The sequence below is a fragment of the Salvelinus fontinalis genome, chromosome 14, assembly GCF_029448725.1.
Source record: "Salvelinus fontinalis isolate EN_2023a chromosome 14, ASM2944872v1, whole genome shotgun sequence".
NCBI classification, from domain to species: Eukaryota; Metazoa; Chordata; class Actinopteri; order Salmoniformes; family Salmonidae; genus Salvelinus; species Salvelinus fontinalis.
The window spans coordinates 30,862,105-30,881,929 of record NC_074678.1 but is presented as its reverse complement, the minus strand read 5'-3'; the positions used below and the strand labels follow the sequence as shown (position 1 = coordinate 30,881,929).

The 19,825-nt window shown below is 47.3% G+C and overlaps 1 protein-coding gene across 1 annotated transcript in view; it reads left to right on the top strand.

Moving 5' to 3' along the window:
* Positions 1-19,825, top strand: part of LOC129810607 (glypican-5-like) — a 77,887-nt gene that overhangs the window by 11,356 nt on the left and 46,706 nt on the right. The window contains exons 3-6 of the mRNA XM_055861292.1: positions 10,516-11,219; positions 16,515-16,672; positions 17,000-17,059; positions 17,257-17,379. Of these exons, the coding sequence (XP_055717267.1) occupies positions 10,516-11,219; positions 16,515-16,672; positions 17,000-17,059; positions 17,257-17,379 (1,045 nt within the window). The remainder of the gene's footprint in view (positions 1-10,515; positions 11,220-16,514; positions 16,673-16,999; positions 17,060-17,256; positions 17,380-19,825) is intronic.

Here is a 19,825-nt window from a genome sequence, read left to right as displayed (position 1 = left end):
ATCACAGATGAGCATGGGCTCATCACATGATCCCTGAGTAATCCCTTTCCTGTCACTCGATGCCCCTGTGTTTTGGACGCCGTTGCTAGGATAGGATACGTCCACATAGGGAAAAGAGTTGGAGATCCCTGATTCAGTGCACCTGGTTTTGAAAAGTGAGACTTATGGAACGCACACCTTCCCGTCACCGCTCACCTCTGCCCCCCCCCCCCCCCTCCCCCTCCCCCTGTCTGTGGCCCACATAGGGTTAAGATCTCCAGCTTCCGTCCAGGAACCTGGAGGTGCGAACCAGTATCACATTTACAGCTCGGTCGTTCCCACACCCAATTTGCTGCGCTGTGTGTGTGTGTGTGTGTGTGTGTGTGTGTGTGTGTGTGTGTGTGTGTGTGTGTGTGTGTGTTTGTGTGAATATACAGTATATATATGTTCCTGCATTGGTGTGTCATTGGAAGCTTGTCACTCTGTCTCTGTAACTCTATATTGGTAGTTGCAGCGTGGCTTAACCTTCATGACAGGCTCTTGTGGAACTGATTTGCACACATAATTGGAAACGCATGTGGGTGAAACTGAGAAGACTGAGGACGAGTCTGTCCTGACATGAGACTACAGTTGTAGGTTGTCGTCTGTCTGTGTAAAGGGCACCCAGAGGCACCCCATGGAAATGGTTTGTGTCCCACACACGGGAATGTCTGAACCAACCCTCTTGTTGGAAACACTCAAGAATGCAGAAAGAGCATGGTCAAATTATTTATCATCGTACATTTCAATTACTCTTTTTGTGTGTCTGTAAATCAGGAAAAAAACAACCGCAATTTCACAACCTTTCCACTTTCATATGTCTGTGATGATCAGTGAATTGTTTCTTGAAGTTTGGATGATATGAGTAGCACCTCTGATCCTACCTCTGTCTCCATCTCAGTCTCCAGTTTGCTACATATCCAGGTGCCCTGGTGTCAGAGTATGGGGTATACCCGTGGCCAAGCTGGTCACACAGGGATACATTTGGCCCTGGAAACGGTAAACTGCCTGCCAGTGATCTATGTCTTGCTGGGTCCCTTTGATTCCAGTCAGCTCCTAGGTTATATGAGCCAGCAGTAGACATATTAGAGAGAGAGGCCCTCCAGAGCAGCTTGACTGGCTTGCCGGGGACAGGACAGTGCCCCTGCTACACCCTGGAACTATGTTCCAGAATCTCCATTTCAGTTTTAGGCTGTGTACTCATCCCATTTAACCAAATTATCCAAAGCTGGGTTGTTGAGATGTTGGAAACAAAAAAAATAAAAATAAACATTTCAAAAACAGGGTTTGGGTTTAGTATGGCCAATTGTACAATAGAATAGTACAGTAGTCAGTCAGGCTATGCGTATGAGCTGTAAATGGTAAAGGGCTAATTAGTGTCCCTACTGGTCTCCCTCTGTATGTACAGGATGTTTTCATTAGGGTCTCCTCTCAGTCCTCAGCTTGCAGCTGCACTCCAGCTCATCCATTTCCCACAGTTTGAGTAAATACTTCCTATCAACCTGGGAAACATCACAGCCCACTAAACCTGGGCTATGCTCATAGACTGTGACTATTCTGGTCATGAGTGGGACATTCTCTGACAGTGGCTGGCTTTGTGCATGGAGGATTTGCCCATACATTGTAGGAGGGTGGTGCAAGTCTTCTCAAGTTGGTTTTATTGACAGTAGAAAATTAGATTCCACTGAACTGCAATAGTTGAATCTCTTCCAACCCATGACATGGTATTCCTTAGTGTTGCTCACTCCACTGTCTTGTTGTGTGCATCATTAAGGAAGGAGGTATTGGCCCTGTTCTGTCATTGAAGACTCAGATGCAGCTGAACAGTTCACTTGATATGGATGAAAATACCCGGGGGGGAAATGCTGACAGTCCGCACTTTAACTTCATAGTCATTGTTTGATTTCAAATCCAAACTTTTGTAATATAGAGCCCCAAAAAATAAAAAAGGGTTCACTGTCCCAATAATTACAGAGGGCACTGTAATTCATATCATAGGCCTAGTAGTACTGTAGAGCTCTTTTTACTTGCACACAATATAGCTGGACCACCCCATCCTGTCCCTAGGGGTCCACAGCACTGCAGCGCCCCAACCCAACACGCCCCACTCAGCTTTACGATCTTAGTGAAACATCCAATATTGGTTTCAGGTGTGATAGGCCAAGGCCATAGTTTCAACCAACAGTACGGCAGACCCCCAGGGCCAGGACTGAGCAGCCCAGCAGCTAGGGATTGCCCACAATAGGTATCTCCCCTGACGTGGGCATGTTTTCAATATAGACTCCTTTTGTCGTACAGTATTCCATATAAGGCATCCAGACCTTATGAAAATTGCACAGTATACCTGTAATCTTGTAATATATCTAGTGATACATGACTTGACATTTCTGCCATTCATTGTGATATTGTGGAAGGATAACCAACCTAATTAATAATTCCAAAATTAAATCTATAATCGGCATCCTATTTCCAACAAAGCATCCTTCACTCATGCTGCCAAACATACCCTCGTAAAACTGACTATCCTACCGATCCTTGACTTGTCATTTATAAAATAGCCTCCAACACTCTAATCAGCAAATTGGATGCAGTCTATCACAGTGCAATCCGTTTTGTCAACAAAGCTCCATATACTACTGTCACGACTACTGCCGAAGTCGGCTCCTCTCCTTGTTTGGGCGGCGTTCGGCGATCGACGTCACCGGCTTACTAGCCATTGCCGCTCCATTTTTCATATATCCATTTGTCTTGTCTTGTTTCCATACACACCTGGCTTTCATTTCCCCAATCAATCTACTTGTATTTAACCCTCTGTTTCCCATCATGTTTTGTGTGTAATTGTTTCATGTTATTGTGGTGTCTTATTATGCGCTTTACTTTTGTTATGTTCTGTGTTTTGAGCGCATTTGATTTATGTAGTGCTCTCGTTTTAGAACTAAAATAAAAGTGCGCCTGTTTACCTCACTCTACTCTCCTGCACCTGACTTCGCCTCTTATACACCCGTTTGACAGAATTACACACCTCCAATGGAGTCAGCAGGAGCAGGTACCCCGGTTAGAGGAGTCGAGGAGCGCGTCCAGGAACATTCGGCCATGCTACATCATTTTGGTGCCATGATGGATCGCGTTGTCCAGACTATGGACAGGAAGTCTCTCCAGCGCCTCGACCAGCACAACCGGGGTTGTCTCCACCTGTTCCGTCCGGAGAGAATTCCAGTGGGATACATCTCTCCCTTCCCAGGGAGTATGATGGAACGGCAGCACAGTGCCAGGGATTCTTGTTACAACTGGACCTCTACCTGGCCACTGTGCACCCAGCTCCCTCAGGAGGGGAGAGAGTGGCCGGCCTCGTCTCCTGCCTCACAGGAAGAGCGCTGGAGTGGGCAAACGCCGTATGGAGAGAAGGAGGCACGGCGCCAGACCACTTTGAGGAGTTCACCCGTCGCTTCAGGGCCGTCTTCGACCATCCACCTGAGGGCAGAGTGGCGGGGGAGAGGCTCTTCCATTTGAGACAGGGAACGAGGAGCACCCAGGACTTCGCCCTGGAATTCCGGACCTTGGCTGCCGGAGCAGTCTGGAACGACAGGGCCCTCATCGACCACTATCGATGCAGCCTACGAGAGGACGCAGCTGGGAATTTTATCGACAGAGCATTAGCCATTAGGTTAGGGATCCCCATTTTTCCTATAGTTAGACCCTTCCCGGTGCACGCTCTAGATAGTCGACCATTAGGGTCCGGGCTAATCAAGGAGGCCACCATCTCTTTGGCCATGGTTATGCAGGGGAGTCATGAGGAGAGGATCAGTCTCTTTCTCATTGACTCTCCTGCGTTTCCTGTGGTACTAGGCCTTCCTTGGTTGGCTCTGCATAACCCCACTATTTCCTGGCAACAGACGGCTCTCATGGGGTGGTTGCGAGAGTGCTTAGGGAGGTTTGTAGGGGTTTCCGTTGGTGCTACCACGGTGGAAAGTCCAGACCAGGTCTCCACCGTGCACATCCCCCAGAATATGCCGATTTGGCTCTCACCTTCTGTAAAAAGAAGGCGACTCAATTACCACCACATCGACGGGGGGATTGAGCGGTAAATCTCCTGGCAGACGCTGCGCTTCCCAGGAGTCATGTGTATCCCCTGTCGCAAGTGGAGACGGTGGCTATGGATACATATGTCTCCGAATCCCTGCGTCAGGGGTACATTCGACCCTCTACTTCACCCGCATCCTCAAGTTTATTTTTTGTGAAGATGGATGGAGGTTTACGCCCGTGCATTGATGATAGAGGTCTCAATCAAATCACGGTGAGGTACAGTTACCCGCTACCTCTTATCGCCACGGCGATTGAGTCAATGCATGGGGCGCGCTTCTTCACGAAATTGGATCTCAGGAGTGCGTATCCGGGAGGGAGACGAGTGGAAGACAGCGTTCAGTACCACCACAGGGCATTATGAGTACCTCGTCATGCCGTACGGGTTGATGAATGCTCCATCAGCTTTCCAATCCTTTGTAGACGAGATTTTCAGGGACCTTCACGGGCAGGGTGTAGTGGTGTATATCGATGACATTCTGATTTACTCTGCTACACTCGCCGTGCATGTGTCCTTGGTGTGCAAGGTACTTGGACAACTTTTGGAGCATGACCTGTACGTCAAGGCTGAGACATGCCTGTTCTTTCACCAGGCCGTCTCCTTCCTAGGGTATCGCATTTCCACATCAGGGGTGGAGATGGAGAGTGACCGCATTGCTGCCGTGCGTAATTGGCCGACTCCCACCACGGTAAAGGAGGTGCAGCAATTTTTAGGGTTCACCAATTACTACCGGAGATTTATCTGGGGTTTTGGCCAGATTGCTGCGCCCATTACCTCACTGCTGAAGGGGGGTCCTGTAAGGTTGCGGTGGTTGGCTGAGGCGGACAGGGCTTTTGGGCAACTAAGAGCTCTGTTTACTTCGGTTCCAGTGCTGGCCCATCCGGATCCCTCTTTGGCATTCATAGTGGAGGTGGACGCGTCCGAGGCTGGGATAGGAGTCGTGCTCTCACAGCGCTCATACACGGCACCGAAACTCCGCCCCTGTGCTTTATTCTCGAAGAAGCTCAGCCCAGCGGAGCATAACTATGATGTGGGGGACCGGGAGTTGTTGGCTGTGGTTAAAGCGTTGAAAGCGTGGAGACATTGGATTGAGGGGGCTAAACACCCCTTTCTCATCTGGACTGACCACCACAACCTGGAGTACATCCGGGCAGCGAGGAGACTGAATCCTCGTCAGGCAAGGTGGGCCATGTTCTTTACACGTTTTGTGTTTACCCTATCCTACAGACCAGGTTCCCAGAATAAGAAGGCAGACACACTGTCTGCATGACACAGCTCCTCTGTATGACACAGAGGAGCAACCCATGGATCAGACTCCCATATTCCCGGCCTCCTGCCTGGTAGCGCCAGTCGTGTGGGATCTGGATGCGGACATTGAGCAGGCGTTGCGTACAGAGCCCGCTCCCCTCCAGTGTCCCCTTGGGCGTATGTACGTCCCGTCTGCTGTCCGTGACCAGTTGACCTCTTGCGCCCATACCTGTCACGACTTCCGCCAAAGTCGGTTCCTCAACTACAGACCACTGTGACCTGTATGCTCTCGTTGGCTGGCCTTTGCTTCATATTCGTCTCCAAACCCACTGGCTCCAGGTCATCTATAAGTCTTTGCTAGGTAAAGCCCCGCTTATCTCAGCTCATTGGTCACCATAGCAGCACCCACCCGTGGCATGTGCTCCAGCAGGTATATTTCACTGGTCACACCCAAAGCCTATTCCTCATTTGGCCGCCTTTCCTTACAGTTCTCTGCTGCCAATGACTGGACCGAATTGCAAAAATCACTGAAGCTGGAGACTCATATCTCCCTCACTAACTTTAAGCATCAGCTGTCAGAGCAGCTCACTGATGATCACTGCACCTGTACATAGTCCATCTGTAGATAGCCCATCCAACTACCTCATCCCCATATTGTTATTATTATACACTATATTATTTTGCTCCTTTGCACCCCAGTATCTCTACTTGCACATTCCTCTTCTGCACACCTATCACTCCAGTGTTTGATAAATTGTAATTACTTCGCCACTACGGCCTATTTACTGCCTTACCTCCCTAATCTTACCTCATTTGCACACACTGTATATAGATTTTTCCCCCCCCTATTGTGTTATTGACTGTATGTTTGTTTAATCCATGTGTAACTCTGTGTTGTTGTTTGTGTCGCACTGCTTTGCTTTATCTTGGCCAGGTCGCAGTTGTAAATGAGAACTTGTTCTCAACTGGCCAACCTGGTTAAATAAAGGTGAAATAAAAAATAAAAAAAAATAAACCTTCCAATTAATGGAAATGCATTTGTTAGCCGCTATAAATGATAGGTTAAACAGTTTCTTCTGATAACAGTCTCCAGTATCAACATTCCCAAGCAAACAAAAACAGGGAGAAGGGAGAATCTGCAGACATGCAGAGAAAAAATAACATACACCTTTCCAGAATTCAGCCAGCCTTCACAAGAGAATAACATATTGAAATATGTTGCCTTTTGTGTTTTATACCTATATCAGAGGAAAGACATTCCTGAGTGCATGATATTCAGTTTCACTGGCATATAGTACATTCTGTGGATAGTCTTAAACTGCATTCATTTATGTCTGAGATCATATGAACATGAATGGGCATTCAAACATACACTATAAATACAAAAGTATGTGGACGCCCCTTCAAATTAGTGGATTTGGCTATTTCAGCCACACCCATTGCTGACAAAATCGAGCACTCAGCCATGCAATCTCCATAGACAAATAATGTCAGTAGAATGGCCTTACTGAAGAGCTTAATGACTTTCAACGTGGCTCCGTCATAGGATGGCACCTTTCCAACTAGTCAGTGCGTCAAATTTCTGCCCTGCTAGAGCTGCCCCGGTCAACTGTAAGTGTTGTTATTGTGAAGTGGAAACGTCTAGGAGCAACAACGGCTAAGCCGCGAAGTGGTAGGCCACACAAGCTCACAGAACGGAACTGCTGAGTGCTGAAGTGTGTCTGTCCTCGGTTGCAACACTCACTACCGAGTTCCAAACTGCCTCTGGAAGCAACGTCAGCACAATAACTGTTCGTCGGGAGCTTCATGAAATGGGTTTCCACACACAAGCCTAAGTTCACCATGCGCAATGCCAAGCGTCGGCTGGAGTGGTGTAAAGCTCGCAGCCATTGGTTTCTTGAGCAGTGGAAACCTGCTCAGATAAGGCATGACAAAGAAATACCTTGCCGTACATTTATACATTAAATTATCCAAGAATATAATAAATGGTTCAATAATTGAAATTACCATTATTCCCAGATCCCAGACTGTGGCATACTCATCAAATCAAGATGGAACTTTGTATCCATTCACTGATTGTTATAATATACTACAAAATGTGTAACCATCTGGTCCTGCTAAGACATGATGAGCATAGTGTTGTGTACTGACTGTGCACCATGACAGTGAAGCCTGCAGATATGTTTATACCGTGTCAGTGTGAAAAGTAGAGAATGAGCTAGGGAAACTGACAGATCAATAATGTTACGTTGCTATACTGACTGTGATTGGGGCAAAATAAAATCTGAAGTTAGACAATTTTTGGCTAGCTTTAATGGTACATCAACTGGCAAAAAACGAACCAAGTTAATTTACTTATGTTGATACGGGACAAAACAAAGGCAATTTCAGAATGTGGGAGAGTCATGTCCCCCCCATCCCCAGTGAATGTTGTGCCCCTGGGGTAAAGGGTTAGGTTAATTTGTTTGGTCCCCACAAGGTTGGTAAAACCAATGTGTGTGTGTGTGTGTGTGTGTGTGTGTGTGTGTGTGTGTGTGTTGTGTGAGCGTGCGTGGATGTGTCTTTGTTTAATAGATGGAACACATACTGTAAATGTCTATAAGTGTGTGAGATGTGTAGGTGCCTAATGTCTGAGTATGTATAATGTGTCATTCTCTCCTATGAGTATGTGTTTGAGAGGGTGAAAGTCCATCAGTGAATGTAATTCAGCTTTTGAACATTCAAAACCATTTTCCCTGGCTTCCCACCTGCATTCCAATTGCTCGTTACTCAATGGGAAATATCTGGCAAACGCAGCATTATAGCAGCTTTCGAAGTGGTCATCCCATCCCTGACAAGCCAGTTTTACTAACTCCATTAGTAGTAATGTATTGCATTGACAATGTTTGTTGTTTAGCGTACTTCATCTATTTAATTGTATTTGTTGAACTTGAGTACTTTGAGTACATACTTGTGCATTCTAAGTAGTTAAATAACAGTGCGGATGATGACACCAAACAAACATTTTTGTGTGTGTAAATCTAAATGTCCTAGGCATCATGCCAGTACAATCTGTTAATTCAAACAAGTATTCATTCTCCGTAAGCCCCCCCCCCCCCCACTTCTTGCAGTTCCACCTGTTGGTCTCCCTCCTCCACCCCCTCATCCCCTCCACCCTCCCTTTTCTAAACCATAATCCTGGGAAGCTGGATTAGGGGTTTGGGGTCAAATGCTTTACAGGAGAAGGTTACCCTTTTCACAGTGCTAGAATGGTTTGCTTGGGCGCTGCTGTCAAGTTTGCAGTCAAGCCAGTAAAAGTGAGAATGTGACTTGGTGAAATGTAAAATGGGCTTCAGGATGACTGATAAGAACGCATGCAGCCAGACGTTCTACATTTTGATCAGTGTTGTCAAAAAAGGTTATGAAAGGGTAATGACCGATGGCCTGTTTAGAGGTAGTGGGTGCTGAGGGGCTTAGGGGTGGAGATGGTATGTCCTCTCTCGTCATAAAAAAGGTTGTATAATCTGTGATCATGTCTCTGTAACGGCATACTTGGCCTGGGAACCTCACGCTTCACTGATAAACACAGGGATTAAGAGCTCTGGTTCCACTGATCTACTGATCCCATGTAGAGAGAGAGAGAGAGAGAGAGATTTTTTAAAACGTATTATGTTAAATGAAGGTTAAATAAATAATAAACAAAATAAATCACACACTTACGGTAAGATATTTTCAGAGCGTTATTACGGACACCATTTGCTCAGCATGGGGTGCAGGAATAGTACCAGGGTTTCTCAATTTAACCCTGACAGATCGTCCAGCCAAGAATACCCAGTCAGTCAGTCAGTAGGTTTTTGTTTCAGCCGTGGGCTGCCTGCTTGTCGTTGAACCGGGATGGTTCCTTCTAAGCTGTGGAAGTATACGGTGTTTGCCTAAGCACAGATCTCCTTATACAGCCCTAATAATGATTCCATTAATTGAGTTAATTGTGAAATTCTCTCATTTCTGTGTCTGTTTTGGATTAAAGCTGGAAAGTCTGCTAGACTGCAGTGATCGAAGGAGTGGACTGGCCTTCTGCTGACTCACCTTCTGTAGTAAAATAATGTCGTTTGAGAGATCAAGTGCTTTTACGATATCCTAGCTTGATTTGTTTCTCCATGTTTAAAATCAAATGTATATGTGTAGGCTATGTATTTTTCTTTGAGCATGTAACTACTGAATAAGCCTAGGTACTAATGGCAGTATTAATGTATGTGCCAGTTAAAACAGCTCAGTCTGTATTGACAGGAGAGCCTGTGCTAGACAGTGTACTGTACTGAATTTCCATAATCACAAAGCAAAGGCAAGATTCCTAGTTAATGGGTCGGTATGTACAGTAGGGGGCTATAAGTCCTCATTCACTGCTGTGTTCACCTCTCCATCTGTAGATAGCCAGACATATAGAGGGACTAACGCGCACGCACACACACACACACGGACACACACACACACACGGACACACACACACACACACACGGACACACACACGGACACACACACGGACACACACACACACACACACGGACACACACGGACACACACACACACACACACACACACACACACACACACACACACACACACACACACACACACACACACACACACACACACACACACACACGGACACACACACACACACACACACACTGAAAACACATCATCCAACATACAGAATGTTTTCCAATACAATAGCAGGCATCTCAAACACAACAGCTGTGATGAGTAATATTACTCCTGTGGGACATTAGGGAGAACTTTGTGTGACTGTGTTGGGAGGGAGTTGGGGGGTTTGTATACTCTAAGTATATAATGGAATTTTGTAGACTTGTATGAGAGGGGTTTTGTGTGTGTGTCTAGTCCTGAAGAAGTGTCCCAGTTGCTGCCTCTCTTCCATCTGTCAGAATGCCATCAGACTGACATCAGAACGGGGGTGTTCCCACAACCCAGTACCACCTCACCCCTCTAAAGTCATATTATGTACACACACACACATGAGCAGACAGGCACATGCATACAATAAGAAAAGCTTTCTCTCACTTATACCCATTGTAAGATAAAAGGCAAGAAAGATCATTTTTACAATGTGTTTTCACCATTCCATCTACTTCTGTCTTTTTTTCTCTCTCTCTCTCTCTCTGGCTGTGCAGACACGTTCCAGTCTCTTCTGTCGTTCACTCTGAACCTGACCAGTGCTCTGTTTGACAGTGCCTATGAGCCCCTCTCCCAGGATGCTCGCCCCCTGGTGGCAGACCTCTTCTCCGTCCTCTCTCTCTTCCTGGGAGGAGACGGCAACACCTCCATGGAGCGCTCCGTGCACCGCTTCTATGATGACCTCTTCCCACTGGTGTACCGGCGCCTTGTCAACCCTGGCCTGGCCTCGTCCCCGCCCTCCTCTGAGCACAGTGAGTGTCTGCGCAAGACGCGCCAGGATGTCAACCCGTTTGGGCCCCACCCTCGTGCCCTGGCCGAGGGGCTGACCCGGGCTCTGAGTGCAGGGCGGGCACTGAGCCGGGCACTGATGATGGGGGCAGAGGTACTGAACGCCACAGAGCGGGCAGGGCTGGCCAGGGAGTGTGGGCGTGCTCTGGTGAGAATGCAGTACTGCCCCCACTGCAGGGGCCTGACCCTGATCCGGCCATGTGGAGGACTATGTCTTAACGTAATGCGGGGTTGCCTGGTGGGGCTCTCGGAGCTAGACGGGCCCTGGAGGCACTATGTGGCCCTGCTGCAGGAGCTGACGGGGGCCCTGGCCGGGGGCCACGATCTGGAGCTGGCCCTGCTGGGCATCAGGAACCACATCAACGACGCCATCCTGCATGCACAGCTGCATGGGCCACGCATCAGCGCCATCGTGAGTCAGCGCCTCACCCATCACTCACACTTCACCTGTCTTAGGACTGTACTGATATGACACACCTCCCAAGGCCCATGATGACACATCTTGAGCACATTACCACCCCTTATAGGACACATGTCACTGAAAATCATGGTATGTCTCAACCGTTATATAAAACTTGTTTTCTTAAGTCTTTGTGTTCTCTATTAATGACACCCACAAAAAACCTCTCAAGACTCTTCTGTGTAACTCCGTGGTGGTTAAGGAGGGATGTGGCAAGGAGTACCTTGGCTGCCTGTTAGGAGTGGGGGGCATGAGGCAGCATGGAACCTCTGTTTTGGCTTTGGACTCAACAGGCTGGGAGATGCGAGGCTGGCAGATTTCTTGGTACTTGTAAAGCAGGGAGCTCTCTTTTCCCCTCCATATTCCCTTCACTACATCTCTCTTTCCCCTTCATATTCCCTTCACTACATCTCTCTTTTCCCCTCCATATTCCCTTCACTACCTCTCTCTTTCCCCTCCATAATCCCTTCACTACATCTCTCTTTTCCCCTCCATATTCCCTTCACTACCTCTCTCTTTCCCCTCCATATTCCCTTCACTACCTCTCTCTTTCCCCTCCATATTCCCTTCACTACCTCTCTCTTTTCCCCTCCATATTCCCTTCACTACCTCTCTCTTTTCCCCTCCATATTCCCTTCACTACCTCTCTCTTTCCCCCTCCACTACATCTCTCTTTCCCCTCCATATTCCCTTCACTACATCTCTCTTTCCCCTCCATATTCCCTTCACTACCCCTCTCTTTCCCCCTCCACTACCTCTCTCTTTTCCCCTCCATATTCCCTTCACTACATCTCTCCTTCCCCTCCATATTCCCTTCACTACCTCTCTCTTTCCCCCTCCACTACCTCTCTCTTTTTTCCCTCCATATTCCCTTTACTACATCTCTCTTTTCCCTCCATATTCCCTTCACTACCTCTCTCTTTCCCCCTCCACTACCTCTCTCTTTTCCCCTCCATATTCCCTTCACTACATCTCTCTTTCCCCTCCATATTCCCTTCACTACCTCTCTCTTTCCCCTCCATATTCCCTTCACTACCCCTCTCTTTCCCCCTCCACTACCTCTCTCTTTTCCCCTCCATATTCCCCTCACTACATCTCTCTTTTCCCCTCCATATTCCCCTCACTACATCTCTCTTTCCCCTCCATATTCCCTTCACTACATCTCTCTTTCCCCTCCATATTCCCTTCACTACCCCTCACTTTCCCCCTCCACTACCTCTCTCTTTTCCCCTCCATATTCCCCTCACTACCTCTCTCTTTTCCCCTCCATATTCCCCTCACTACATCTCTCTTTCCCCTCCATATTCCCTTCACTACCTCTCTCTTTCCCCCTCCACCACCCCTCTATTTTCCCCTCCATATTCCCTTCACTACCTCTCTCTTTCCCCCTTCACTACCTCTCTCTTTCCCTTCCATATTCCCTTCACTACCTCTCTCTTTCCCCTCCATATTCCCTTCACTACCTCTCTCTTTCCCCTCCATATTCCCTTCACTACATCTCTCTTTCCCCTCCATATTCCCTTCACTACCCCTCTCTTTCCCCCTCCACTACCTCTCTCTTTTCCCCTCCATATTCCCCTCACTACATCTCTCTTTCCCCTCCATATTCCCTTCACTACCTCTTTCCCCCTCCACCACCCCTCTATTTTCCCCTCCATATTCCCTTCACTACCTCTCTCTTTCCCCCTCCACTACCTCTCTCTTTCCCCTCCATATTCCCTTCACCACCCCTCTATTTTCCCCTCCATATTCCTTTCACTACCCCTCTCTTTTCCCCTCCATATTCCCTTCACTACCTCTCTCTTTCCCCCTCCACTACATCTCTATTTTCCCCTCCATATTCCCTTCACCACCCCTCTATTTTCCCCTCCATATTCCTTTCACTACCCCTCTCTTTCCCCCCCTCCATATTCCCTTCACTACCTATTTTTTCCCCCTCTCCCCTTTCCTTGTCTTACTCCTGTAACGTGATTTGTTGGGCCAGGTTTCCAGTTGGCCAGGAGAATGGGGAGAGTTGCCTGCTAAGCACATCCATACACACTGTCCATTAGCCTATCTACTGTAGTTAAGTGTAGGCAGATTGTTATGCGGAGTGGAACAGGGGAACCCATGAGCAGACTCAGACAAGGAGACTGGGATGAAGTAACCAAGGTATTTATTGACACACAGGGGGATATGGAGTGAAGGTCAGGGGAAGCTCGGATGGGTTGCTGGAACCCATGTGCGGAGGCTGAGGCTGGAGCGAGAGGGGTTGAGACAGGGTAAGCAGGTCCGGAGGGGAATCCAAGGGAGTAGTAGAGTGGTGAATCCAGGACAGAGTAGCAGGATGATGAGACGTGGGACTGGAGACAGGGACCAGAGTCAGAGCGGGCAGAACTGTAGCGGAGAGGAAAACGGCGTCAGGCAAGGAAAACAGGCACAACAGGATCTGAATAGTAACAAGCGGCTAGAACCGTAGACTGACTGAGAAGAGATTACAATCTGGCAGCATGGAAGTGGCAGGGCTGATTATTTGTAGAGGTCTTGATTATGGAACAGGTTGCAGCTGGTGGGGATCTGCTCTGACTTCAGCACACCTGTCTCCGCCCACACAATCACACACACACAGAGAGAGAGAGGGAGAGAGTACTGGGGGAGTGGTGGCAGGTCAAGGAGACACAGGATGAGCAGTAGAGGGCGTTGCAGGAGCAGATGTGACACAGATGCCTGACGCAGCAGAAGCAGCAGCAGCCCAGAGCAGACAGACACACCAACCTTTCCTCCCTTCCTCTCTCCCTCCGCTCCCACCCCCCACCAGAGCCTGCCAATCACTCCCTATCTGCCAAAACACAACAAGGTAGAGAGGAGAGGAGGTGTCCAAAACAGTCAGTGATGAGAGACTAGAATGACGATAGACTTCAGAAAAACCCACCCGACACAGACAGTGCCTAACATTCTCTTACATTTCAGCATTATTTTCAACTCTTGTACCAGGTATTGCTGTAGCGTGGGATGTATGGTGGTAATTAAGAATCCTAATGAATACATCCAGTTGATTTAAGTGAAAATGCTCAGCAACGCTTATTTGCATCTGCTAATTATATTATCAAGTTATAAAGGATTTATCAATCCTTAGAATCCCGACTGAAAGCTTTGGAGGAGCAAAGCCAGAATTTAGCTGAGCCACGGGGAGGCAGAGTCTCTGATGAGATCTTGATTGACGGGACGCAGGGGCACTTTGGTGATGTCACTCAAACTCCACCAGTCTTTTGATGAGTTAAAGTCTACTTTATTAGCATGAGCATACTCTTTGTCCTGTAGAATTGTGGGTTTTAAACTGTGTATTTGTGTTCTGGTCTGGCATTGAGCTGTTTTGAGGCTTCCTAAAGGATCTGCCAGCCATTCAGTGGGTTTCCTCTGGTCCTGTCCAGCCATCTATGGCCCCAGTGAATCCCCTCAGAGAGTGTCTGTAGGCAGACCGCGGCCTGCCCTCCTGAATGCAAATCCAACTCTGGACAAAGACTCCTCGCGCTGGCTGGGCAACCCCTTCCCACAATGCTTTGCAATGCAGGGCCTGGGACAGAGTGATGAGAAAGTTTCTGTGGCTAATCTCTGGACAAAAAAACTCTAGGAACACACACACACACACACACACACACACACACACACACACACACACACACACACACACACACACACACACACACACACACACACACACACACACTTGAGTAGGTCTTGCCTCCAGCTTTCAGATAACAGTTGCTAATAGGGGTGACAGTTGCAAGCAGATTCCCTCGCTCTTTGGCTTCCCTATTATAAAAAAGAGGAGGTTCCCCAGATGTATACAAACCCATTCTCATTATGTGCAAACAAGAGATACAGATGAATACACACCCACCCTTAATGTCAGTTAGCTGGAATGCTGTCTAATCTCTGGGGAATGCAGTTTGTGTTTCTGTTGGTCTCAGGGGTTCTGTCCCAGCTTTACATGGCCCTGCTGCATTACTCAAGAGTCGGTAGCAGAGCTTTTCTGAAACTTCCATATTTCACTGTTTCACAGCACCCTACTTACTGTCCAGGAGCCAACTGTGCTAATTCCATTAGAGAGCCTTTAAAGCCTGTCCACAGCTGTGTGGGTGGGAGTGGTAAATGGGATCCCTGTCACACTGCTCTATAACTCACTCTCAGCCACTCTCCACCGAAAGCAGCAGGAGGAGAGGGAGAGAGAGGGAGGGAGGAAGAGAGAGAATACACCATCTCAGCTTTTTGTTTTGGGCCACCGATTGCTGATGAATTTAACCTTGGTTTGTCTCTCTCTCTCTCTCTCTCTCCATTGCCCCCGCCAGCATCCGTCCAATTAGTCATGAAAGGGTAGGAAAGAGAAGTGCAACACCATAGCACCATAGCAACACCACCTCTGTTAATATCAGTTGTCTACACTCTCAGAAAGAAAGGTTCCATAAGGGTTCTTCGACTGGTAGAACTCTTTTGGGTTCAATGTACATAGAACCCTCTGTGGAAAGTAGGGCCTGGGACGATACCAGTATCGCAATATTTTTATCCATGGCAAAAATGAAAACATGAAGCAGACCAAATTCTTTGGTCGTTTCAAAATCTCCTGTATATAAAATATTGTGTGCTATAGCTTGGAAAATAAAAAAATGTGACTCTGGGTGACAACATAATGTTTGTTTCCAATGTTTCCTTGTCACGATACTAACGAGTATGACGATACTGGTATCGTCCTGGCCCTAATGGAAAGGGTTTTACATGGAACCCAAAAAGGTTCTACCCTGCACCAAAAGTGTTCTACCTGGAACCAAAAAGGGTTCCTCAAAGGGTTCTCCTATAGGGACAGCAGAAAAAACACTTTAGCTTCTAGATAGCACCTTTTTTTCTGAGAGTGTAGTGATTGGATCATTCCTCTCTGTGCAGTATCATAGTTCTGTATATGTCTGATTTTAGACAAAAATAATCTCCATTGTGTCCCTGATGATTTCCACAGCATAATCCCTGCAACACATCTGCAACACATCTGCAAAAGCTACTTATCAATGTGTTCACAAACTGTAGAGCATTCACTGTTAGGGATGTAATGAGCACCCTCTTTTTTTTCACACAGACTCATGTGCTTCTCTACCCACCCACCCCCCTCTCCACCTCTCTCTACCTCTTTCTGTCTCTGTCTCTGTACTCTTCCCCCCCCCTCTCTGCTCTCTATTCTCTCTGTCTCTCTGACCCTTCTCTCAAATCCCTCTCTCTTAGGTTGATAAAGTATGTGGGCCTCTCACAGACACTCCGTCAGTGACAAGTATACGTCCCACCCTGAAGGTCATGACCTCCGTGACCACCTCCCCGACCTCGGCGGCCTCAACGCCCTCCCCAGCCGAGGTCACACTGGGCCGCTTGTCGCATACCAGGAGGTGAGAGAGAGAGGCGGCCATAGTGGCTGGTCCACTGCCTTAGAGTGGTTGGTGTTGTAGCTGGTTGGCATGCTGTTTTCCACTCCTGTCCCCAACATGTCTTTACACATTGCAACATGAGTTATTTATAAGCACACTTTTGCCATATATATTTTGTTGTCAAGCAAGCTCTCTTTATCATTATTATTTATTTACCTTTTGAAGTTTGCTCTCTCTTCCCTCTCCTTCGCTTTGACTTGTGTTTGATTTGCATTGGACCCATGCTATTCCCACACCATCTCCTTCTCTCTCCTTCCTCTCTCCTTGACCGTGATCACGTCATCCCAGGTCCTTACCTCTGAAACCATCCAAGATTGATAAGCCTAGAAGTCTGAAAAAGATCTCTAGGTAAGCATGGAGCCCAGCATCTCACCCTCTCACATTATTGTGTCCATCTGGGATGGAGTACAGGGGTTGACCACCAGTGGCACTTTATTTAATCACCTCAATAAATATAAATATACTTATGATATTGTGGTTATGATCAACACCCTCTTTCTTTCTCCTCTCTCTCGCGCGTTCTCTCTCTCTCTACTCTCCCTCAGAGAGTTTATGGGCTATATTCAGCGCTACAGGTCCTTCTTCTCTGCCCTGCCGGAGACACTGTGTGAAAGTGAGATGGTGGGGGAGGACTTCACCTGCTGGAGTGGGGAGGACGTGGTGGACAGGTAGAAATTAACTCTTTCTATTGTTCTATATCTGTGTCCATCACACTTTGTTTACGTTCTCTTTACAGGACTTGTTGCCCAGTAAAAGGGAGAGGTTTTCAAACCAGGGGACATTCTTGTAGACATTTGGTTGCCAGGGATTTTGGGAGCATGGCCTTGGACCTTTAGAGTATAGCGGGTTCGTTAGGAAGTTCTAGAGGCCATTCTCATGCAAATGACATTGGAAACTTCAGAGAAACACTTTCATATATTTGCCGCTCTCTCTCCCGTAACCTGCCGCTCTGTCCTATAATAACGTTGGTCATCCTGGTTACTGTTGAGCGGGATAGAACCCCATACAGTATGGACCTCTGTGTAAACACCTTGGTGTTAAGTGTACTTATCTGACCTCCCATTCTAACCAGCTCTCTCTCCAGTGGCTCCTGATTGTTTTGGCCCTGGTCCCCCCCTCTGGCCCTGGTGCAGAACAGCTTTCCCCCCTCTGCTGTGCAGTATGCAGAGAGACCCCATTCACCTAGAACTCCTGGGCTGGGGCTCCCCCACTATCCCATTTATGCCTCTGTTTTGTCCCCTTTTTCAGACAATTCAACTGGGATTTGTTCTATCCCAGTTGAATTCACTGGCTGTGAAAGAGTGTTGGACCCAATGGAGAGTGTGCTTGAATCACTTTGGGCTGGGTGTGCTGGTGGGGGTTGGTGGGGGCTCCCCAAATAGGAACCGTGGAAACCATGTTTTGTATGACAGAAGCATTCAATCCTCTCCAATATTTTGTGTGCTTATTAGTTTGTTTAGAGGTTGTCTATAACTAATACTGTATCAAGAGACATGTTGATTGGATGTACATGGATGTACATGGATGTATGTTTAATTGGATGTACATGGAATTTGCTCTTGCTCATAGTGGAATAGAATGGGGGATATATTTTGATAGAATAGTTGAATTTAAGCACTAGATCTTATCTGAACCAAGCCCCAACGTCCATGAGGCAGAAGAACCATTAATAAGGGATTCTTATGTTTCTATGACAGTGGGTCATTATAGATGTGTGTCCATCTGAGTGCTGCTGTGCTTGTTTTGTTGTGGGCTAGGGAGAGACGGAGGGGGTTCATTGTGGCTCCAGTGGGCCCTCTGTGTGGCACTATCAAAAGCCCCAGGCCTGGTGGGCATTCAGGCTCTGTGAACCGTGCAGAAAAGCCGAGGCGGCCTCCTCCTTCGCTCCTACTGTACCTGCTGCCCCCCCTCCCGGGGGCCACTGAGAGAAGGGTCTGTTCTCTGGCCCTCTGGGGCTGCGGCCTGGAGCCCAGCCAAGCACTGGGGAGAGGAGGGCACCGAGACACTGGGGCACAGCCACTCTGCTGACCTCTTTACAGTTTCAATTCACTGACACCCCCCACCTCCGCGCGCAACCACCCTCCGCCATTTGACCCAATTCACTTACTGACAAATGCCTTAGCTTGTGTGAGGGCTTTTGTCTCTGTATTAGCTGTTCTTATAGGTTGGTTTAACCCTCTCATGGTACACAGGCATCACATTCACCTCACCCAGAGGGTATAAGTGAGTTTGCACATGGGAAGAACCTCTCCTCATACTGTACTAGTGCTGTCTCTGCTACCCACCTCACATTATGGAGAACCACTGCCACCTAGAGGAAGTGTCTTGTATCCAAACATTCCTTCAGTTCACCAAAGGTGAAACAACACCCATTACTCCAAACATAGTTTCCCATATTTTTACACAGTTGCACTTTGCAGTATGGATGAAACCATAGCAACATTATAAAACCATAGCAACACTATAAAACCATAGCGACATTATAAAACCATAGGAACATTATAAAACAATAGCAACATTGTAAAACCACAGCAAGGCGTCTTCCTCACATATTACCTGAGGATGAGGCATCGCTTCCCTGCTTTATTTTGACATGTGGTGTCTAAATAATTTATATTTGCATTGCTATGGAATAGGGTAAAATTATAAACAGTGTTAGTAATAACGTTTGTTAATACTGCATTTCGATCCAGTCTACATTCAACAGCAATGAACACGGCTGACTAGTAGTCTGTGACTACCATTATTCATACTCCTTTAGGGACCACTGGAGAGCAGTGTTGTAGCAGCCAAGGCTGAACGGGTCCTACGTTATTGCAGTGGTGTAAAGTAATTAAGTAAAAATACTTGAAAGTACTACTTCAGTCGTTTTTTTGTGGGTATCTGTACTTTTCTTTACTATTTTTTGTATTTTTTACTTTTACTTTTACTCCACTACATTCCTAAAGAAAATATTGTACTTTTTACTCCATACATTTTCCCTGACACCCAAAAGTACTATTTCCATTTTGAATGCTTAGCAGGACAGGAAAATGGTCCAATTCACACACTTGTCAAGAGAACATCCCTAGTCATCTCTACTGCCTGATCTGGCGGATTCACTAAACACAAAAG